Source organism: Corylus avellana, chromosome 8, assembly GCF_965113065.1.
Source record: "Corylus avellana chromosome 8, dhCorAvel1.hap1.2, whole genome shotgun sequence".
Lineage (NCBI taxonomy): Eukaryota > Viridiplantae > Streptophyta > Magnoliopsida > Fagales > Betulaceae > Corylus > Corylus avellana.
The window spans coordinates 4475376-4499922 of NC_142497.1; the positions used below are offsets into that span (position 1 = coordinate 4475376).

The window sequence follows — 24547 nt, forward strand, 5'->3', positions numbered from 1 at the left end:
AGTACTCCCAAGACAATCATACTTTTTATACGATGGTATCTCAACAGCTCTCTAAAACAAATTGAAGCTACAAAACGGGAAATTACACAGGAACTAAAATCCTGTCATCATAATTTGACAATTTTTTATCCATCTAGAATGTGGGGTTACGACTGTAGCAACTTCCATAAAGTAATGAGGTATATAAGTGGTCTCAACTTCAAAAAAACTCTTATCCTTCGAGTAGCGTCTTGCCATCTCCTAAAGCCGCTTTGCTCCCCTCATCAGAGAAGCAAACATGAGGAGGAAGCGCTTCCTCCACTTCTCCCCCTCTCTACCCTTTGCACTCTCTTTTCCTCTTTTTTTCTCCCTTTGTGGGAATATGAAAGATTTACTGTTACCCGCTCACCTCTATCATGCACACTCTTCTACTGGCTTCCCCACCCCCAAATCCACCATGTGTAACTAGCCAGACACTCCAATTATGCGTGGGCCCTACGCGCCACCATCTTTACAGGGGCGTGAAGCACAACGCCACCCTCTTGGTGGTTTCTGTCTCTAGTTCTTCCCTACAAGAGCTCGTCTCCCATCTCCTTCATCAATTGCCTCATCACAGTCATCGCCAGAGCACCATTTGGTCAGTGTTTTAATCATCATGCTACATCACATACCACTTTCACAATGTCCCTCTCCTTGGCCTTTTGGTCAAAGAACTATGGGATCAAATCTATTTGAATCCAATTTTCGTTTTATTGATAGTTTAAATTTCTCGCACTGTAATAGCTGTCTGTAAGGAGTTTGTCGGGTTCCCGGCCTCTCCTTGTAGTTTTCTTTATCATAATGGTTAAGTTGCTCAAAAAAAGACAAAAATAAGTCTGAACCCAAACCATCTTTTTTGACTTTGCAATCCCACTTAAACAGTATAATGTGAATTTCGTCAGCAATATAAATTTGCTGCAACTGTTCTGTCAGTAGAAACTTGGATGCAAAGAACAACCATAGAGAGCAAAACTCAGAGCAGAGAGTTATTATCCACCTGGAAACACTCCTGACTAGCAAACTCATTGTCCTAAGAACTCAAAGGCAAGCTATGCCAACTAGCAGGGGAAAAATAACTAACAAAATCATTCAACTCTTTACAGTGGTTTCGTCATGACGCCATATATGTTTTGCTGCGATTTGCATCTTCCACAGGATAAATATGTGCCATCAAATGCTAAATAAAACTCAATGGAAAGAGTTGGTTTTGAAAGGGATATCCGGCCTATTGAAGCAAGAAAAGTAAACATGCTAAAAATAAAATTATCTAATCCATTCATGCAGCCTTTCAAAATATTAAAAATAAAATAAAATAAAATAAAAATAAATAAATTAAAGGGTAGTATCAGCTATTTGCCGGCTCCGGGGGTCCTCTTGCTATTGGCATACCAGAATTGAAATGCCTACTGGGCCTTGCATTGTCCACAAAAACGACACGTCCATCTAGCAACTGCAAAGTATTCGACTTTCATTTTTGCTATTTCACAATTTTGGGTCGGAATTTTTTTTTTTAAAAAAAAAAAGGAAAAAGAAAGAAAGGAGATAAGTAATCTTGCCTTCCCATTCATGTCCATCAACGCCTTCTGGGCTTCATCCTCTTTAGCAAAAGTCACATACCCATAACCTTTTGATCTGTTTCTGACTTTATCCATTACTATGTTAGCTGGAAAAGGAGAAGAGCTGAGTGTCTAAAGATTATTAATAAGGAAGAAGATATTGATGCTCGGAACAGAAGTTACCTTCAGTAACTTCACCAAATTTTGAAAACGCTTCGGCTAATGTCTCTTCTGTGGTGGAGAACGATATATCTGCAACAAATTCATGAGTGATGTCAATGGTGAAAGAGTTATGAAAGTTGGGTGTGTCAAATAGCCCAAGAGTCAAAAACAGAGTATGCTGGTATCATCTACTTAAGAGTATATATCTGTGGTCTAAATACCCTACATAATTGAATGTAATATACATTCGTACATGTGCATGTGGCACAGGTGTGTTTCTTATGACTCCCTCAAAATATCCACAGACAAGTCCTCTTTTCCAAATTTGAATAATGCAATAGTGTAGCTACTTGAAGAATCAAATTCAAGTAAGCTCACAGGGAGTTCAACCATTAGTACAGCGTTGATCACTAAACAAACCATATGCTCTATGCGGCTTATAACTAATTCGAAAATGGCTTTAAGCAGATAAACACTTTGTGTGCATCCCTCAACGGATCAAAGATGCTTATAATGAGAAATCCGCCTAAATGGGTAGACTAGGCTGTCTCACTTCTTACGAAAATTTTAGGTATCAATATCACTGAAAAATTCCTATCTGAAAAAATTTGTCAAGTATTTAAATCACTACTCCTGAAGCATTCTAATGGTGCTTACTTCTGATTGAGGTTGAACCATTGTAAACTTCAAGCATTCAATTTCGGTCATCAGATTGGTAAGACCATGAATTAATAGTGTAACCTCAGCAGAGGGAAGAACAAAAGTCTGTAGTACAATCACCAAATAACTCTACCAATGAATTGAAAGCAATGGTTTTGAAGACCTGGAATCGTTCCCTATGGCGGTACGTAAACAAATAAAGAACTCATTAATCTATTAGGAACATAACACACCCCTTTTCCTTTATCCTAGAACACTAGAAACCCTTTTTTATTGAGGGTTATAATTACCCTTCCGTCTGATTTCTAAAACCCTTCTCATTTCTAACATAAAATCCATAAAATTGACTTTTTTTTTTTCTTTTTTTTTTTTTTAAAAAAAAAAAGAAGGTAAAAGAATCTGTTCAAAAAAAGCTAGATTATAGATCTACTAGGAATTCTTTCATCAGGATTCTAATCCGTAAAAGCTGCTACACTTCTTTTCATTCATTTTACAATTGGACAGGACCCATGCCCAATCTGATGGAACAGGGCTTTCATTTAAAGTGTAATTTGACACTTCCTGTTTTACAATATCATTCAAAATCATAATAAGAACAATCAGATTGATCGACCTACCTTATTTTCATTTTATCCTTCTACCTTATCACCCAACTTGAATCACAAGCAAAATCACCGGGACATCGAACAAAATTTGCAAATAATATACGCAGTGGACAAAGCTTTCCGGTTAACATTATAGACAGACTTACAACAGTATCAACCCAAAAGAACTTTCATATGGATATATTACATATGCAATGGAATATAACTTGTATCAACTGCTTGCTGATTCTCAAGTGGTCGCGTATAATTCTCAAGAACATTTCAGAGCTTCATTACCAATTTACCTAGCAATACTATTTAAATGTCGAAGAATGAATACTAATACACTGTTTGGAGACTGAGAAATCCCTTTTTTCGTATTTTTCTTTTATAAGATTTTGCAAAGTTACGATATTAACTACTCAATAAAGCCGAATAGTTTTGTTAGGGAAGTAGTTGATTTCTTCAAGATCTCAGTTAGGTGGAAAAATGTTATGATTCTAGATTTCAATCCCTTTTCTTTTTCAAAACTTTATCACTAACCAAACGGAGCCTATACCAGGAAACCTTAACACACACAGCGAGAGAGAGAGGTAGTACCTTTGACGAAAAGCTTGGAAGCAATTCCTCTGAAGAAGATGAGCTGAGCTGGATAAATTTTAGGGCTTGGATGAGAGATATATCTGTGCAGGTTTTGAGACATTCCCCTTATAGCCGCCATGAGAGAGAGAGAGAGAGAGCAAGCAAAGCCTAGCTCTGTTAAGGCTGTTTGTGCGACTCCGTCAAGCAGAAAGAAGTTTAGGGGCCATTTTGTTGAAATATCAAGTTCTGGGCTTATAATTGGAAATATGGAAACTTGGGGGGTCTAAACTTGGACCAAAAGATCAACAAATTCTCAAAAAAGTTATTAAAGATGATGAAATTAAATTTGAAAATTAGATAATAATGATGATAATAGTAATAACAAATAATAATAATAATAATAATGGTGGTCCGATATCCTACAATTATTACTAATATTTATTATATTAGTAAGCTTATTTAGAAAATTTGGAAGATATTGATCCACGAAATAAGTGATGGTAAAAACAAATTTTGATAGTGCTAACAACTAAAATATAATTTATTAAGAATTTAAATAAAATTCTATCTTAAGGTTTTATGTTGAAATGTTATCTGGATATATTTTAAGAAAATAGTTTACGATTAACGTTAGCTTGAAAGTTTGGGGGTGGCTGAACCACTCCAATGGTCGAAAGAGGTGGTTCAGCCACTCAAAACTTACACGTGCAATCAGTTTATCTCTCTTATGTGCTATTGCAATACAAATAGTTCTTTTTTTTTTTTAATAAACTACAATGATAAGAACTTTTGCACTCCATGCAATACCCAAGTTATTGCACGGAATCTCAATCCAAAAAGAAAAATGAATTGGTAAAATGATCTTTCATAATGTAAGAAACATGCTTATAAAAGAAAACAAACCACAGTTAATTTCATGTGTGCTAACTGGAATTACTTCTTCTTCTTCTTTTTTTCATTTTTTTTTTTCATTGCTAACTTGAATTATTGATCTCCACTATATCATTAGGCTAATAAGACATACATAGAGGATGTTTGGCTTTGCGTTTCATCAAACTTACTTTTATCATCCAAAAAGTGCTTTCAAAGAAAATGTGTCGTTTGGGTTTTTCCTAACAATACTATTAAGAGATTAAGGACAATTTTTTTTCTTTTTCTTCTGAATTTGTTGATTTTTCTGATTTTTTTAATCATTTTCCAATTTATTATTATTATTATTATTATTATTATTATTTTAGGGGTAATTGTCATTTTCTTGCACAAAAAAGGAGACATTGCAACCCCAATCATAGTTTGGAGGAAAGTTCATTAAAAGACATTGCAAATTGCTTAATAATTAGAGGGTAAATGTAATTCTCTGCCTTTTTCCTAAATACTTTCATTTATTTCCAAAGCACCAGGTCAATTTCTTTCAGGATGTTGTTCACTTTAGTGACAAGGTCATTGTGAATAATCTTAACATCCTTCACAATAATTTCCATTATTTAGCCAGAGGGTTATGAAACACTCAAACCACAAGAGGCGGAGAGCATATCCAGAATGCTAATGCACAAGGAAATCTCCTCAGAAACTGACTGTGCACTAGCATATTCAGAATGTTGATCAATATCTGAGCACCTGTTTGTTAGCATTGGAGCCCTTGGTTCCCTCAAAATAACAGTCAAATCTATCTCTCTTTTCCTTGAGTCCTTTTTGCCTAATTCAAGAGGAAGAGAAAGGAATCATTCTCATTAACACAGCTTGGCAATTCAAACAAAAGGTTGAATCTGTCTTTTTCCTTGGATCTTTCTGTCTAGTTCATGATAGGAAAAGGAAAGAATAGCTCTCATAACTCGGTTATACCAAGACTTAAATGTGATGTACAAGTTTATCAGCTTCACATACCATTGAAAATCAGAATACTTGCAATATTAACAAAACGTACTATCATTAGAAAGGTGATCAGAGATAAATAATGCTATACAGGTCTTCATATCTTACATGCACTTCCAGCTAAAAAAACAAAAACAAAAGAAAAGAAAAGAACCACATAATAAACAAAATTCCAGCATCGCCATCGCACTGCCTCTTCAAATGGGTCATGATTGGTGTGCATTCAGAAGAGCTCGACAAACCATGTCAATGAATTGATTGTCCTACCACATATGCAAGCTGATCAGATGAGACCGAAAAAGCAACTGAACCCAAGAGGATTAGGCCAAGTAAATGTGATGGGATCGGGTGCTATTAACTGCTCATATTGTATGCAATACAGGCAATAAATGTGAGAGGGAAATGGGCCTCACACCTCTTTGGGCAGGTGAGTAGATTGTCCAAGCAAGTACGGAACCCACATCCCCTATCACATTAGTTACTCATATTGAGAAAATAGCAGTTCCGTGTGCAACAAATGCTAGTAACAGGGTATGTCTTGAATAAAAGGCATGAAAAGTCCAATAAGCAGAAAACTGGTTGTATGCCAGCTCAATCCAGTTTCTTTGAATACTAATATTCTGAAAGCCTATATGCAGTTGTCTATGCAATGCCTTTATTGGGAAAAAAAAATGTAGTAATCAAACTTATTTCCAATACTACATAGTATTTCTAGCATCCGGGGAGACCACCCCTATTGAGATGTGACAGTACATATTATATTTATATCCATATAATTAACTTCCAATTATTTATTTAATCACAAAAGTCGAAGTTATTCAGTACAAAAAAATGTCCAGAAAGCATTTGATAGCAAATTCATAATAATCTATTAGCATCTTAGCTGTCAAAGAAGTGAAGTGATTTGATGCAAAGACAAAATGCATGATTATCTTGTTAATAATATCTTCTTAAAACAGAAATTATAATTGCAACCGCCAGAAGTATGTGATAGCTGAAAAACAAGCTTCAAACATTTTAGTAACTAGAAAAACTAACCTGAACAAGCACAAGAAGTGCATCTCGGACTTTATCTCGGTTAATAACTGGTCCGTAGTTTGGGGTTAGAACAGAAACAGGAGTAAGAGATGGTGGTGGGGTGGGAGGTGGAAAAGGTTGTAACAAAGGAGCACCATATGGGCGTTGTAGATTTGCCCCAGGATGAAGTGGAGGAGCAGTAGGTATGGATGAGGAGACAGGTGGCATCATCATTGCAGAGGAGGAAGGAGGAGGAACAAAAAATGAAGAGGGCTTTACAAGATTAGTGATCTGGCTGCTGTTGTTGTTGGATTCAGGGGTATCAAGGAGAGGCATTAAAGGAGTAGATGATGCCAAAGGAGGAGATGGTATTTGCAATGTTGGCACGGTGGGAGAGGCAACACTTGCTGGATGGGAAGGTGGAGGACCGACTGTTGCAGAGGACTGGAAAGGTCCAGTCATTGCTGTATTTGAAACATTCCCAATAGCCATAGCTGCCTGCAATAAGGAAATCAATAGACTCAGTTTTGCTCAAATAGAAAGAAAATACAAATTACTTTTCCTTCCAGGGTAGTAAAACAGAAGTTGAACAGTAAATCTATAAAAATAATAGAATCAGTGTACCATCCAGTACGGATATGAAGAATGTCATCTACTTGAACATTAAAGAATCCCTTTTGGGTAATGCACAGAAAAGTTGAATACAAAAAAGCTTGCTGTAACATAGTGTCATACTTCCACATATCTCTAGATAGAAGTTCCTTCTAGCAATTTTTTTTTTTTAAAAAAAAAATTGTCTTATTGCAGAATTCCATCAATATGCCAAAAAACTGATCTACACCCTATGTAGCTAGGACTGCGCAACTTAGTTGTCATACCCTGTGTTAGCATGGGGCCAGTGTCCGACCTCTAGCTTAAACTAGGACACTTTTTTATCTCACCTACAGCAAGAAGCTCTCCTTGGAAAGAGGAGAAAATTTTCACAATGACCTTAGGATGTCAGTCTACGGAAAAGAACCAAGAAGAGGAATTTTATACCAATGGCTGAAGTGAAAATTGTAGACACTATATTGATATCTATTCTTGAAAATGAAGAACAGATATCACTGAATGATGAGAATGCTACAGTTAATCATGAGGTTTGATCTCAGGTGCAAACATAATAAAATGCCATGAAAAATTTCCAGAACCAGATAACATTGTCCAAAAGACTACATTTTACATACACTGAAGAAGTTCACAAAGGAAGGGTCATCAGGAACATCTGTAACATTGGAGGCAATTGATGGTGGCTCCAGTGGACCATCCATAACTGCCATAGTTGGGACTGCTTCCAGTTCCTCAAATTCACTGCAGTGAAACACAACAAAACATTATTTCTTGAATTTTTATAATAATCAGGATGCATCACAGACAATGACAGACAGAAAACGAATGTACGTAGAGCGAGTCAGCCAGAGATACGTCTTTTAACACACTAAAAACGAAGAACAAATGGAAGTTTTCATTGGACTTCCAGATCATGAGAACATCATGAAGTTATTCATTCACATTTGAAAAGATATAAAACTTTAAAAGTTAAGTTCGACTTCAAAATCCTGGTTATTACATTCCAAAGAAAGAAAAAAATATAATAATTTCAGGTCAGAAAAATCTAGCTAGGAAACTTGAAAATAAGAAGGAAGTAATGCCACAGATGAAGAATCTCAGCAACAATTAGAAAAAATGCAGATGCAAATGCAACTCTATCAGAATGAAATTATGGCAATTTAAAAGAAAAAGAAATAAGGAAGCTCAAATGTGAAACAGAAGAAATGGAAAGTAAAAGCACAAATGTTTTCTACAATTTGTTCTTGTTCAATTGAATACACAATTGACAAAATCATTCAAGAATCATTATAAATGAAATGACATTGTAGAAGAGCCCATAACACCGCCACATAGGCCATGATATAGATAAAAAATGGTAGTTACTCGAATAAATTTTTTTCATGATTTCAAATTTATAAGTACTAAAAGATCATCATGCTTTCTTACTTCAGACTTCAGAAAATATAAACAGCTACAGAATGGAATTTCCAATCATTACCTTTTATTTGAAGACACCTTTGACTTTTGAGGCACCTTGGAGTATGCATTAAGTATCCTGCAAGCATAAAAGAAAGTAAATGATGAAAAAAATAAAGAATATAGTTGTTGAGAATGAAAATACGCATGGAGACGATTCTATACATCACAAGTTTTTGTCAAATGGATAATATGCATAAATTTCAGTAACCCACGCAAACATATCTAACAATGCAAGTCTGGAGTCCCTCTGAATTATAAAAAGGTATCCAGAACCAAATGCAAAAAAGGCTCTTCGGACATTTAATCGACTTATTAATTATTGCAACTGTTATTCTACAAAACATAGATATGGATACAGTAACACCCAAATATACTGTATGACAAGGATAAGATTAAACAGGAATATGCTAATATATAATTTCAAGAAAATGTGTGTGCATGCTCGTAGCAAAAGTATGAGTTAGATAAATTTTCATATAAATATATCTTGATATGTCGATTTAATCGTGTGTGGAATTGCTCATTTTTAAATTATTTAAAATATATTTCACGTACCCTTCCGATGTTTTTATCCATAAATTATGTTTTATTCTATAGTTACGAGGGTCATATGTATCCGATACTTATGCAACAAGGAGTAACTTGTTTATACATTTATGCATTGCTTCATATCAGGAAGCATCCAGAAAGTAACATATGCAACACAGATACAAGGATACAACTCCTTACAGAAGTATCTGTGCAGCATAGCTATTATACGTACATTCGCATTTAAAAATATATATGATAAATAGACACCAATGAATTCAACCATACTAGGTAATCAGAATTCAGAAAGAAGGCATGCTACAATTACTTCTTAAAGAGTTATTTGTAAACATACAAGCCATCTAATCCTTTTAAATCAAGTTCATTAATAATCTACATTAAGTTGTATCTCAGATCCATCAAATAGAACAAATCAGATGTGTACAGCACCTTTATACATAGGACTGAATGCCTAGCATTGTCAACCATCTACTTCCTTTAGCCTCTTCTAGCAATGTTGGATTTACATTTTCATGCCAAGCCACAAGATCAACAGTTCACAGGCTGGTAAAGAGAGCTGTTAATGAAAATGAAACTTTAGAAATTTTCTAGCTCGGTTTGCCACTCACAAGCTTCCAAGTATGGACGTTATCCAGAATTTTATTCTCTCCACAAAACTAGCAATTTATTTGTGAAACCTTAAACAAATTACTATAAATTCAGAACTATATAGATGTGCATTAACAGGATAAGTAGGAAATATCCCAAATTCAGTAGCCAACCCATAACAATTACAAAATTAAGAAATATGAAAGACCGAATGTTTTGAAATAAAGCATTCCACTTTTTACTGAACCGAACAACTATTTGAAATATCTCCTTACTGCATTTTTCATAAGGACAGCTCAATGCAATAAAATCCCAACACACCAAGTCATCACAAAAGTCATCCCACCAAAGTAGAAGACCCTTGGCATATCTATTGATTCAACACACTCCAAATAAGTAGGGATTGCTGAGTGAAATCAGACATGTGCACATTAAATATCCTAATCAACTACTTGTCAAAAATATCCTAATCAACGACTTGTCAAAAATATCCTAATCAACTTGCCTGAAGTGCACAAATAAAAAAGGTCCACCTTCATTGCAATTTGGCAAATAGGTGCCCAATCGCCCACAAAATTACATTGGAATGACCTAAGAAAAGATCCCCCCCCCCCAAAAAAAAAAAAAAACGTTTTCCAATCATTCAAGTGATTTTGTTCCAAAATCACAATGATCATAAAATTACTGGGAACATGCTCTAAACAGAACTCCATAATTTTTCTTTTTTGAAAGTATGCCTAAGATCTACCATCCCACAACAATGCTCCAAATCACGTCAATGATTTGACCTTACACTGCACACCACACAGTTACATTCAAGAAAGATCCTACAGCCTTGCCATCTTCCTGTTCAGATGTCACATATGAATGCCTAAGCTCATTGCACTTTGCCATGTTTCTTTGGCCCAACATAGCTCTTCCATTACTGATCAACAGACACACCTATTTCAATTGCACATTCTGAGTCACTTATGACTTCATAAATCACTCCTACTGTCATGATACCCAAAAAACCCTCTCTCCATCACAGGCATAAACACTCTAATCAACCAAATGATTTTAGTTCTCATGCCAACTCACCCATGAAAAGAAAATACATATACCTCTACCTTCAATCATTTTCAACCAATAGCCACAGAGAAAGGAATCAGCAGCTGAGTTGTATAAAGAACACAGTGTCAGTCAAATGTCTCACTTAACATATATCACATTACTCAAGGTGACACGTTTCCTCTTTACACTCTCCACCAAACAGATCCAAGATGGATAATACTAAAAGAATAGGCTCCAAGAAAACAAGATACATCACCATACGGCCTACTTTGCAACCTAGACTGAGTACAAAATTATGAAGCTACACAAATATAAGAACCCCACACTTTCGCTCTTGATTCGATATGTAATAGGCAAATTAGCTTTTTACACACTGTGAGCCAACATGTAACCGACAATCACAATCACAGCCTATTAATTTTTTTGATAAGTAACATAAAATATATGAAATTAATATGGTATTTTATTTTATAAAATACGAAAGTGTGGTATAACTCACACTTTAATATGGTATTTTATTTTATAAAACATATGAAATTAACATAAAATATAATTAAAAGTATACAGAGAGAATGAATAAACACTAAATACATCCTATACCGTCTAGAAGGATGCTTGTGAATTAAATATAGAAACATGGCCAACAACTGCCAAACTTTGAATATCAATACAAAGATTGCAACAGGTCACACTCAGGATAACCAGCATTCAGCACAACATAATGACAAAGGATCCTAGTAAAATTGCTTTGACCTCCCTAATCTTCGATGGAATGCAAACAGTTGCTCTGCTATTTATAATAGGAAAAAAATGCACCAAATAAAGACTTGGAGGGTGGAAAACAGAAAAGATGATCTAATGGTCTTGCATATCTCCACACTCTCACACGAAAGAAGAGTTGCAACAAAACATGCAAGACAATACTGGCGTCCAATGGAAGTGCAATGGTTCCTCCAAAGAGCATGGAATGATGGAACAATTTAAGGGCAAATCCCTTATTTTACGCAACAATTACACAAAGGTCCAATAAAAATGTGGGAAGGTATGGGTGAAGAATTCAAATTTTACTTGGTAAATGGGTCCAAGGTGTGTTCTCCGAATTCTGAGGGGGTTTTGGGGGTCCAAAATTTTCTTATGGTCAACCGAGCTCTTCTAGGTAAGTGGTTATTGTGCTCCGCTTATGAGAGAGAGGTTCTATAAAGATTGGTATTGGACTTTAAATATGATAGTCCGTAAGATAGATGGTGTTCTAATGAGGTTAATGGGTCGTATAGGGTTGGTATATGGAAATATATAAGGAGGGATAGGGGGAGTTTTCAAGATATACTAGATCTGAGGTGGATGAAGACTCCAAGATTAGTTTTTGGCAAAACGTGTGATTTGGGGACCAGTCCCTTAAGGTAGGGTTTCCAGAGTTATTCAGTACTGCTTGCTTTAGTTATCAAAAAAGTGTTGCTTGCTTTAATGATGCTTCTGTGGCAGATTATCTATAGTTATCTAATGCCTCTATTCAATGGAACGACAATTTTATAAGAGTGGCACAAGATTGGAAGATGGAACTCTTTACTCCACTTTTCAATCAAGTATATTTTGTCAGAATGAGACGGGGTGGTGAAGATAGGCTTTTTTAGACCCCTTCCAAGAGAGGGTAGTTTGATATAAGATTGTTCTAATGTCACTTCCCGATGAGTATGGAGGAGTATTTGGCGTAATAAGCCCATTGAGAGAGGCCTTCTTTGCTTGGTCGGTCATTTAAGGTAAGATCCTCACTATAAATAACTTAAGGAAGCGGCATATCATTGTGGTAGATTGGTGCTACACGTGCAAGAAGAATGGGAAAACTGTTGACCATGTTTTACTCCATTGCGAGACAGCTAGTGCCTTATAGAACTCTATTTTTAGTCTTTTTGTATTAGTGTGGATCATGCCTCGTCAAGTGATCCCGTATTGTTTAATGTGGTATATCTAGAGAGAGAGAAATTATCGAAAGCTTTTAAGATATTGAGAGGGAGGTGGCAGGATTAAAGGCCTTCTTCTTCAATACCCTATACCACTATATGGTTGCCTATGATTGTTCTCATATTCTAATTTACAGAACTTTCTTAATCTTTTTTCCTTTTACATGTTTTTCTTGTATACTTCCTAGGGGCACCTTTTTTTGCGTTTTTAATGAATTTTGTTTACTTATCAAAAAAATGCCATACTTCAGAAATAGACACAACATTTCAGAAGTATAAATAACTATCAATTATTTCATATTAACAAAACACTACGAGATTAAGAATTCTGTAGGAACTGAGACCATGGGAAAACAACATTACCTGCTGAAAAGATTTGCAACCTCTTCACATTCCCGTGCATTATAGAACCAAATACCATTCACTTCTTGTGCAGCATTTCGATATAATAAATACGGAACCTGGACTTCATACTCAAAATCTCCCAACAGATTTTCCACCAGATTATCTGTTTGTATCAACAAACCGACGTTCTTTAGTTCAAACAAATCGATAAAACACATATACATGCTACACAAAAGGGATCTAAGAACTCCGAACCAATTTGTTAGTAGCAACATGTGAAATTTAATTCTACTTAAGAGCAACACTGAAAATATGCATAATTACATCCAATATTCAATATGAACCACCAAGTCAATGCACTTATATTTCTAGCTCTTAGATTTTTAGGGTAGAATCAATTGGCCCTCCACCTTGAATTCATGTACTTACAATGAAGAACAAGAAGCAGAACATGGGGTGCCAATATTGCTACCTAACATTTTAAAACAAAAGTAGGCAAACAAACCAGAATGGCATAAAGGCGAAGCTGAGAAAATATATTAGAAATGGAATTACTTTGGCACGCCCAAGCCAATGCCATACAACAATCTAAAAACTTGAATCACCGCAAAAAACAACTATATGAATGATATCGCATATGACAAGTTATACATAACAATTAGACGTAAGATTAAGAAAAAAAGGCTACCAAAAAAATAAGGAATTCAATAGATATATCAGGAACTAGAGCAGCAAAGAAAGGCACCAACCCGTATTGCGTCGATTCATCACAATAAACTGAAAACGAGGTTGCGTGTTCCTGAAATAACAGCAAAAAGCTCTTCACAATCAACACTCCAGAAAGGATCAATTCCCAAAATTTATACAATTACACTCTATACCAATAAGAAATCTTACCTCTTGACGACGAAGAGAGATCCCTCAACGTCCTTGCGGCTCTGCAAATGAATCGAAAACAGAGAGAAACAAAATAAAACAATCAGGGAATGCGAAAATGAAGAATTCTTCAGGTTTCAGCAAGAGAGAGAGTGGGAGGCGAACCCATTGGCTGAGGTCGATGTTGAACTCGTAGAAGGTGACGTGAGCAGCAGTGATGAGGATCTCCTCGACGAAGGGGTCGATTCGCTGGAGAACGGTGAGGTTGAGGAGCTTCGTGCTCTGCTGGTCCAGATTTGGCATCAGCTTCCCGCTCTGCGACATTTTCTTCTTTTTCTCTTTCAATTTCGATACGGTGCTCCTCACCCAACTCGAACCCTAGAATTTTTGCGGGACCTGACAGTGATTCACGTCGAAGCTGAAGAAGAGTCTCCGGGTCGCCAACACCACCACTCAGCTTGTTTCACAAGATTCTACTGGAGTGACCATAATACCCTTCTAACCAATACCAAACGATCCAAACTTTCGTCGGACACGACAAGCAAGCGAAGTGTTCAATCTTGCTTCTTTGTGTCAATCACCTCTTGGGCTTTTTCTTTCTTTTTTTTATTTATTTATTTATTCGAAGTAGATTTTTTTTCAACTTTTTAATACTGGAAAAAATAATATATACTAATTATAATTCAAGGAAATGTGACTATTTTTTATACTAAATGGGGTTTCCTTTGAGAGTCATTTGTTTGTATGAATTGACAATTCTAGATTATATAATATGAAATATTTTGAAGCGTTTAAGTATCTTGTAAATTAATATTTCAGTTTTTGTCACGTAGAACTGTCACGTTAGTTTGTATGGAATTGTAATAATATTCCAATGATTGTCCAAAATATTAAATCTACTATTAATTAGTAGCTGTAATGAAAGGATCAAATTAATTATCCTGTAATTAGTCTAAATAATTGATAGAAAAAATTATTAATGAGAATTATTTATCAATTAATTTTCTCTATTACATTAATTGCCATTGCTTAAGAAAGGAGGATGGTTTTTATGAATAGGAGGATTCCTCCTAATTTGAAATAGGTGCATCACTGCCATCGCTTAAGAAAGGAATGCAAGAGAACATAAAAAGAGCAATAAAGAAACGAAAAAATAAAAAATAAAAATCAGAGTTTGAATAAAATCATTTAAGGGTAATGATTTGAACAGAATTTAATGTTAAAGAGTTGGACGATCTTGAGGGAAAGAAAAACGTACATATTTTAGAAATAAAACTAATAAGATCGAGTAACGCGAACAGTTAATGACGTTAATGACGTGCATGTGTTTCATCATCTTCTTATATATGATAAGCGCCCGTTTGATATTTGTGTGTCAAATTCAAATTGTATAAAAGCATTAATATAAAGTTAAATAAATAATTTATAATCCGACCAATTTAATTAAACAAAATAAACTCTTAAACCTTAATACATGGCGTAACCTAACCAAGACCAATTATCATTGTGATTGGAACAAGCATTTCTTAGTAAAAGTAAGAAATATCAATTTATTGCTGTAAACTCTCTATGAAGAAGAAATTATAAAAAATAAAATTGACAACACATTTTGTGCACACTTAATATTATATTTCTCATTTAGGTCATTAAGCTTATTATACCCAATTATATTTCTCATTTGTTAACTTTATTTGAAAACAATAAAAATAGATGAGACAGACCTGTGCACAAAAGACATGAATACAACTTGATTTACTTAAAACTAGCCCTACAATCTCTTATTAATCATTTGATAAAAGCTAATCTAACACTCGGAACAGTTTTGCTTTCATCAAGTATTTTTCCCATATTAACTAGTGCAATGATTCCGTATTGGGTCTTAGACCACTCGAGAGTAGAGTTTTAAGTACATTTTATTGATGAAGCCTCAGATAACATAAATAAGGCTCACAGCCCGCAGGCCTCTGTTTATAGAAATGGTTTCTTAAACCAGTAAATGCAGCAGCCAGTGTGTTGGTTTGGAAACTCATTATTCAGTTGCCTTGCCTTTGCGCCTGCTGCTGCTGCTTGTTTCCAACAAGAAACAAACCATGGAATCCACATCATCCCCAAATATGCTGTAGGCCTCGATCACCTGCAAATAGCTGAACCCCATTGACAGAACCATCTGCATGCTGCTGCTGCTAAGGACAGATTCTTGTAAACCACCTTCCAACTTGGTCTCACGGCCTGGTGAAACAGTTAGCAACACATTCTCAGTCAAACTAACAACCAAGTTTCAGCATGGGAAAAAAGGAGGCAGTTAATCATATATAGTAATTCAAGAGTGAAGATTCTTGAATAAACTTACTAGCGCCAGAAGATGATGGTTCAGCACTAGAAGTGGAAGATTCTCTACGGCCAAGATGCTGCTTGTATGAGTCATCTGCAACATACTCGGCCCGAGAAGCTTCCATCACCATGCGCTCAATTTCCTTCTCAGTGAGCTCAAGATCAGAGTAGAATCGCCCCTCGGCTAGAAGTGCCTGTCAGTATAAAAGAATATGTTACTGTCAAACATTTCCATATCAGTATAAAAGAATATGTTACTGTCAAACATTTCCATATACATCATCCTGCATGACAATCACGATACTTACATTATCAATCTGTTGGTCTTGCTGAGCTTTAATAGCTGCCTTGACTTGATCCTTGTCAACATTTCTCTGCATAAGAAACAAAGATACTGCCATTTATGAGCCAATCAACACAAACATAGACAGGCATGCAGAAAAAGTAGGAAAAAGGAAAGGAAAGAAACCCAATTGCTAAATAATGTGATACAAGAAACAAGGTTGTGTACACAAATAGCTAAACCTTTTGAAAACACTAATGAGTGCATTTAATTTGCAAACACAAGAAAACTATTTGTGCTTCCTCCCCTCTTAATTCCAGGTTCAGTGTAAATAAAACTTATGGCATCAGCATATAATATGAAACAAAAAATTGAACTAAAGACAAATACAATGCGTAGCACATCCCCATACCCCATGAAGACAGCTAAATCCAAGTCCTGCACCAATAGTCAAACGGCGAGGGTCAACAAGAGAGTTGTAATGATTCCCATGATGATAGCTCAGTCGAATGGGAGGTGTGTCAGTGTCGTAACTTCCATGAAATATGTTGATAGGCTCTGCTATTTAACATAGAAAAACGATAAATAAATAAAACGATGCAAAACAGAAAAATAGAACGAAAGAATGTCAATATCATTATTCACATTGAGTGGAGCAATACCTGTGCTATAGGAATAAATATGGATAGGCCGATTATACATTTCGCATAAAGCTTGGATCTCCACATTGTTTCCATAGACCTGCCCCACCCCAAGAAAATACATATTCACATCCACAAGAAAAGAAAAGAGGACCTTTAATGTGGAAGTCATGAATGTCTATGCTAAACTTAGATTATATTAATTTGCCAGCTTAGATTGAAAGAGGAACTTGATTCTAATGTATCTGTCTTAGAAAAGAGACCGAGTGACATGGGATGTTCCAGTCATAATACTGTGAATCATTTTCGAATCATTAGTGTCCATTAATATTCCAGTCATCCAATTTCAATTCAGCTATTGTTCTTGTACTACTTGCATTACTCATGAGGACAGAAGAAAAATGTTAGGAATCAATATTTTATCCATATTTGGCCATCCCATCTTACAAATTAACCATTAGATTTGTAGACTCCACATAAATTAATAGTAGACCCTACAAATCTAATGGTTGATCTATTGAATTTATAAAAGAATATGGGCCAAATATGAGGAACTTATTGACCCCTAACATTTCTCAAGACAGAATAAAGCCAAAACTTGAGTTGAAAGTTCTATATTACTGTGAAAAGCATTTGCAAACTGCTATAATCTTTTCCAAGTTGATGGACTAAGCCACTTTTTCCATAAGAAACACCCCAAACCCCCCCCAACCCATAAAAAATAAAATAAAATTCGAAGAAGCAATAATTCATATTGTGACTCAAGGAACACAAGATAACAAGGAGAGCATCCCGTGTGATGAGAAAATTCTCCAAAGATCATAAATTTTGAACCTTGAAGGAATTAACAACTACTTTTTTTTCTTTCTTTTTCTTCATCAGCCTCTGAATCTTTGAACTCAGAACTAGAAAAACAAACAACTAACCACCAAGCCACAGAAGGTTCTAAGGTATAAACACCTACTTGAATTGCAATATTGCATACCTTGTCTCTTCTCTTCCTCTTACAATAAGAAGTAAAGCCTTCTGTTATAAACTGAGAGAAGTGGTCTCTTTCCCGCTCCTGAATCAAGTAAAAACTGGGGAGTATAAAACTCTGCTTCATGTAATAAAATAAAAATAAAAAATAAAAAATAAAAATCTACAATAGCTACAAACTCCAAATCCCTAGGAAGTTTGCACCTTAAAGTACCGCAAGCAGAAAGCAAAATTACAAACATATGGTTAAGCACACCTAGAGGTGCATAACAAATGTAAACAGTCTTGCAATGTTTAAACCAAACATTATCAATACCAGTACAATAACAGCAACAACTAAAATGAAGGAAAAAAGGAGAGAAATCCTGTTGCACGTAGTTAAGTTTAATTGCCTGTTCTGCACATACTTACAACAGAAGTCACTTTATATTGCAGCTATCATTAACGATTACCCCCAGTCCCCAACCTCAAAACACCAAAAAAAAATGTTACAGGAAGCACCTGAAATACAAATCAAATTGATCCCAAACATTGACTGCCTGATACGAATGTGTGGCATAGGTGTCATAAAACGGTTTTCCTCAGTACATGTAGATAAAAGAGTACGGTTTATACCATGATAAACAGCATATAAATTTCAGTTTGAACACTAGTTGACAAAGCAGGGTGTATTGACCCAGAGACAAAGTGCAATACGCATGTAGGAACCTTAGAACCAAGACCAGAAGGAACACTTTTGAGTGTGTGTGGAGAGAGAGAGAGAGAGAGAGCAAAACGATGAAAATGAGGCCACCTTAGTAAAGCTTCTCTGAGAATTTAGCTGGGAATTTAGCACAAGCAAGGTCCGGTAGCAGTATTTTTCATTTATAATAAGAAATTGACACAGAAATAATAAGCACTTGGAAATAAGAGGAAGATGCTCATGGCGTTGAACATGGACCTCTTCCTCACTACATCCACTTGCTTGCATGGAAAAAACCAAGGCTCCAACTTTGATATAAAAAGCAAACAATCCCCAACTAATTGATTGGTGTCGGTGTTCAACATAGAAAGGCATCTCTTGCCTTTCGAATTAGACCAAGAATTTTATTTTCACAAACAGTTCTTGCCTTAAAGTTGAGGACAGTATATTTTATCTTACTTGTCATCCTTACTATTTCGGGTCCACAAAAGTAATGTAATATTCTTTCCCCTTAACTTTCTTTTCTTCTCTTTAACTCTCTAATCATCTTCTCCATGTTCAGGACACATACGGTATTGTATCTCACCTATGGCAGATCACATAATGTTGAGATGCCCACTAATAGAAGATCTAATGACTCAACCAACCAAACAAAGTGTGACAATCATTGAAAACAACAAGGACCACATACAACTCTAATTTAATGGCGTGTGGTCAGCTAAGGGATAATCTGTTCAATGTTGTCTTACATGCAAATATTCTCCAAGATAAAACCAAATCATAGTGCCTTCTTTCATGATTCTTCTAAGATGTTTCAAAATTCTTTCTGTTATTTGTATCATTACACTAAATAACCAGCTAGATTGGTATTTCATAAAATGACCATGTAGCTTCTTTGGAAGCAGTAAGCTTAATAGATTTTCCTCGGTGCATAAACAACATATTTCCAAGATGAACTTCCCAATAAAAATTTGCATCATCTTACCATATAATCTATGCACATTTGTCTGATTAAATCATATGCTTCCGAGTCCCCATAAACTTGATCTGCCACAGCGCGAAAGAGACAATTCCCATCCTCCAGCATTTTTTTGACTTCTAAACCTTTTGCCCTTCTAATGTCAATTTCAAATTGCCGCTCTCTTTCCTGAAATAGATAAATAGGGCAATTTACAACATTAAATCTCATGTAAACAAGTTGCATTACAAGTTCAATACAGAAAATGCAACCCACTGAGCCTCGTATAAAGACTGGAAAAAAAAAAAAAAAAAAAAAAAAAGACCACTTCAAGTTCTCTTTTTTTAATAAGTAAAACCACTTAAAAGTTCTCTAAGAAACATAGAATGATGCAACTAGATAAAATGAATAGCTCCTAACGGTTTCAGTGATAAACTAGTCAGGAATTGTAACGTTCTAGATAGATTAGAATTGGGCTCGCACAAGTAATTCAAAATGGATGTATAATTAGTTAAAAGAAAGCTCTACTTTCAAGACACCTAAAAAGTTCAAGATGGTTAATATGGTTGGGCTGCAAAATATGCAAACTCCAATTGCAGTTGTCCCACTATAGATTGGCATAAAAACACATACACACAAACAGAAAAAGAACAACTAAGACACATATCTTAATGTGATGATGAGTAGTAGTACTCCATTCAATGCTTTGTTGGTTCAATTCAAATGAGGAAAAGATGATCTGCAAGACAAGAAGAAAGACATGGAACCCTTGTCTACCCTGTAGTTTCTTGGTAGGACTAATAAAGTTAGCAACTTACTATGTCATCATAAGAGGAAACAAAGCAAGGGTTTTGCTCATCAGCGCTATTATAACCCTCGTTTTCACCATGAGACCTGGGAGAAGAGGGCCGTGAACAAGTGGGTGAAGTCCTTGTTGAAACAACAGGCCAGGCAACTGCTCTTCTGGATGACCCAATCCGCACAGCATTTGAATTTCCTGAGACAACTCTCCTAGAATTTGAGTTTCCTGCAGAAGGTTTCGGGGGTGGGACAGGTGGAGGAGGTGGCTGTGAACTCCCGCTATCTGACGGCGCAGAATTCGCACTTGAGCCCTCAGTTTCAACTGCAAGCCTCTCTGAAATTCTCAACCCACCCATCCCTTTCATCAACTCTCCCGGACCCACGATTTCATCAGTATCAACGTTTTGGCTATCGTTAATTTCATCACTTGAACTCCCATTCTGATCATTATCAAAGCTTTCCATCAAAAGATCATCACCTTTTGCCACCTTATTATCACTACTTCCACATAACTCCAAAAGTTCATCCACCACAGCTTGTTCTTGCACCTCCTCTCCAATTTCCTCATCTTTCACAGCTGAAAGAACCTGAGGAGTTGTAACCTGTGGCTCTGCCCGAGCGGAAGAAGACCCAGGAAAAGTAGAATTACGGCTCGGGTTCGAAGAAGAGCCGCTGCCAGATCCTCGCTGAACCAAAATCCGAGTCATTTTTTAATCGTCCTGAACCAAACCCTAGCTCGAGCCTCCCAGAATCCAAACTTAGAGACTGAAAACCCAACTCATCGGTTTGTCACGCGTTCTTGCCTTGGGCGCAGTCACGCCAATCCCTTGGCTGAATGATTTTTTCCAGCCGAGTGCCTTCTGCTCCTCGCGAAACGATCTCTGCATTCCCCTGACAATTCTCATGAGACCCAGACCTCGAACTTTAAACAACAAAACCCTCTTAAGTTGTCGAATTTACCAGGAAAATCCCAAAAGATTGACCTTCACAAAGCTCAAGCTGCAATCAACACCACACAATTCCAAAGAAAATCAATAAAAGACCAAGACAAATAAAAATTGCAGCTTTCTCTGCCAAATCTCTAGCAGATTACACTATCAAACTTAAAATTTTCATTATTTTGGCTTCCATGCTTACAGAAATGCTCTCTTTAGTGCACCTAATTTCACTACATGACTTTCTTTGCGTGATTTTTTCCATTCTATCAAGAAGATAAGACAAACAACAGACACACAAAACTCAAAACATTTCACTCTAATTTCTTGTTCATTTCCTACAGTCGCTCAGCAAATCTAATCAAAGGCGTACCGATGAAAGATCAAACAGACCAAAACGAAGCCAAAGCTCAAAAGAAAACAAAAAGATGATCGAGGAAGCCCTAAAGTTGACTCAGCACGAGTCCGGGCGACTCACCTGGAAAAGAGAGAGAGAGAGAGAAAGAAAGAAACGAAAACCTCGAACAAGAGCGTTGGTCCGAGATCTGCAAAAGCTGCGAAACGTTTCGTGTCAATTGGGGTGGTCGCAAGAAACGAATTTTATGTAAATAATTTATTAGGGTTTTATTTTTGGTAAGGAAAAAGCACCGAAAAGGAGTCTGAGGAGTATGTTTCAGAGAGAGAAACGGGAGGCTCTGTTTTAAATAGCGGGTGAAAGAGACGAGGCCATGTGACGTGGAATTCAGGAGCGACGGCCAGTCGAATCGGGGCGGCGTGCACGTGGCGTGATCATGACGGTCCGTGGCACGCTTGAGATGGATGAGCTCGAGAGGTAAAAAGCAGTGGCTGTGATTGGATAGGCGTACGTGCGCGGGTGCGTGTTAAGTGGTCACTACTTCTCCCCACGCCCACTTGTTTTCTGTCAGTGTGTTCCAGACCGATTGATTCCTTGCTTTACTTCCTCCTCTCAACTCGGTTTCTTCTGGAATTACCAACGTGCCCCTTAATTAATAAATAAGTAATCAACTAAAAATTTATTTTAGCCTTTAATGCTACGATCTTGAATTGGATAGGAGTCGATTCTTTTTATGCCCTTATTATGTTTATGTAGCGTGATCCTATTATTTTTCGAGAAATTTAGCAGTAAATTATAAAAGGAGTAAAGCAGACAAATGACGTGATAATGAAAAATTAGTCTTTAATTTTTTATTTTTTTTTTTACTAGTGTTGATCTAAATACTGATTCTTACAGTTGTATTATCAAATTATATGGCAATCGTATAACAATATATTATATAATATTATTCGTTACAAAATTAGGTTTACCAACTAATTTACTAAGCAATTATACATTATGCTATTAGCATTACATGACAAAATTAGGTGCCTCTACCATCTAATTTACAGATTGCTTAGTTCAAATCATCTTCTAGACTATAGGCAAATCTTAAAAAATGTAGAGGACAACTACAAGTTTTATTAAAAATGCATGTGAAAATTCATAGATTGAGGTGAAATAATTTCCTACAACTAAATTTAAATAAAAGCTATCTAAAATTGTTATCATCAATGGAATATGATAGTTGGATTGAGATACATGATAATTAGGCACCAAATTGTTAGTAATTTAGGTTTAGTGGTCGAGTAGCTCAAAATTTATTTGAGCATATAGGTCACATACATACTCTTTTACAACAACTACTCAAACTGCCAGGGATTTAAACAACTAATTGTTGTTGATCCAAACCCACGATAGTTTTATTAAAAAGAGAAATGCTTGACTTCATTAAAAAATTCATCTTTTAGCCATTTTAATCTTAGGTGGCATGACCCATTTTAAAATTAATAGATTTTAAAAAATAAATTAATATATTTCTAAAAAATAGGTCATGCCACCTAAGATTAAAATGGCCAAAATATGGACTTTTTAATGAAACCAAGCATTTCTCTATTAAAAATGCATGTGAAAATTCATAGATTGAGGTGTAAGAATTTCCTACAACTAAATTTAAATGAAAGCTGTCAAAAATTGTTAATCATCAATGGAATATAGTAGTTGGATTGAGATACATGATAATTAGGTACCAAATTGTTAGTAATTTAGGGTAGGTGGCTGAGTAGCCCAAAATTTATTGGACATATAGGTCACATATTGCAACTACTCAAACTGCCAGCGATTTTAAATAACTAATTGTTGTTGATCCAAACCCATGATAGTTTGTACTTGCTTAGTGAGAAATTCAATTTTGATCAAATGATGATTTTAATAACCGCATCATTCTTAGAGGGACTCAAGAGGAATAGAAGAGAGACTTATAGAATTACTCATTGATTTCAAATAATGTGAACAAGAACTTAAGGTCGGTTAGCGAACCGCCCCGCTCTAGGTGATTAGCGGTTTTTTATAACCGCCTACCAAAGCCAGCAAGAACTAAGACAAGTTGAAACTTCCCACAAGGGCCTTTTTCAAGTTACCCATCTTGACTTGGTTCTTGGGATCAATTTTTCCCCAACACTGAGGATTGAAGCAATATCCTCGGAGCTTTGTCCATTGACAGAGGTAGGCCATTAGCAGCTCATGTCACCCCAGTCGGTCCCTAGTTTAGATCATCATTCTAATTAATTGTGTTTTTTGTCCATATGATGATAAAGCACCTAATTAGTATCTAATAGTCTCTGTACAGTGGCCAAAGAATTTATCAAACAGAATGGAAGAGTCAATTCTTTTATTATGTAAGATTCAATAAATTAGGCTGGGGAAATAAATAGAACTTCAAGTTGCCGAATGCCTAGTAAGGGTAGAGTCAGAATTTTGGTTCACATCGGACACCATTAACAAAATATTAAAGAATATAATTAACAAAATAAATTAAAAATTTAACAAAATTGCAATTATATATTTGAATATTTCTTACAAAGACTAAAAGATATACTAGTAGATTTGTTAAATCTCGACACAAGCTCGTTTAGGATTCGACCAATGCTCAACAAAATCATTATTCTCCAAAATTTTAAGCAACTACAATTATATATTTCATATAATTAAAA

General features: G+C 35.7%; 3 protein-coding genes across 7 annotated transcripts; all 3 read right to left on the reverse strand.

The window, feature by feature from the left end:
- Positions 1 to 855: 855 nt before the first annotated feature.
- On the reverse strand, positions 856 to 3774 carry LOC132164252 (small RNA-binding protein 11, chloroplastic). Its single transcript, XM_059574723.2, has 4 exons — positions 3581 to 3774; positions 1758 to 1826; positions 1575 to 1681; positions 856 to 1468 (listed from the first exon to the last, which is right to left on the reverse strand). Exons 1-4 carry the CDS (start codon positions 3699 to 3701, stop codon positions 1364 to 1366), a joined length of 402 nt encoding a protein of 133 aa, XP_059430706.2. The 5' UTR covers positions 3702 to 3774; the 3' UTR covers positions 856 to 1363.
- Positions 3775 to 5309: 1535 nt separating this feature from the next.
- DCP1 (decapping 1) lies at positions 5310 to 14435 on the reverse strand. Its single transcript, XM_059575036.2, has 8 exons — positions 14056 to 14435; positions 13912 to 13952; positions 13764 to 13813; positions 13033 to 13177; positions 8541 to 8597; positions 7678 to 7801; positions 6473 to 6949; positions 5310 to 5697 (listed from the first exon to the last, which is right to left on the reverse strand). The coding sequence occupies exons 1-8, from the start codon at positions 14212 to 14214 to the stop codon at positions 5641 to 5643; spliced, it is 1110 nt and encodes a 369-aa protein (XP_059431019.2). The 5' UTR covers positions 14215 to 14435; the 3' UTR covers positions 5310 to 5640.
- A 1350-nt stretch (positions 14436 to 15785) lies between these two features.
- On the reverse strand, positions 15786 to 22289 carry OTLD1 (OTU-like cysteine protease family protein). Of its 5 annotated transcripts, none has more exons than XM_059573657.2 (10): positions 22019 to 22289; positions 21525 to 21563; positions 20582 to 21445; positions 19791 to 19952; positions 18131 to 18208; positions 17167 to 17245; positions 16917 to 17065; positions 16530 to 16595; positions 16241 to 16415; positions 15786 to 16119 (listed from the first exon to the last, which is right to left on the reverse strand). In XM_059573657.2, exons 3-10 carry the CDS (start codon positions 21269 to 21271, stop codon positions 15920 to 15922), a joined length of 1599 nt encoding a protein of 532 aa, XP_059429640.2. In that variant the 5' UTR covers positions 21272 to 21445; positions 21525 to 21563; positions 22019 to 22289; the 3' UTR covers positions 15786 to 15919. The 5 variants fall into 5 exon arrangements, with proteins under 5 accessions (XP_059429640.2, XP_059429639.2, XP_059429636.2 ...); XM_059573656.2 differs by having other exon boundaries at positions 21978 to 22289; XM_059573653.2 differs by having other exon boundaries at positions 20582 to 21563.
- Between the last annotated feature and the right edge of the window lie 2258 nt (positions 22290 to 24547).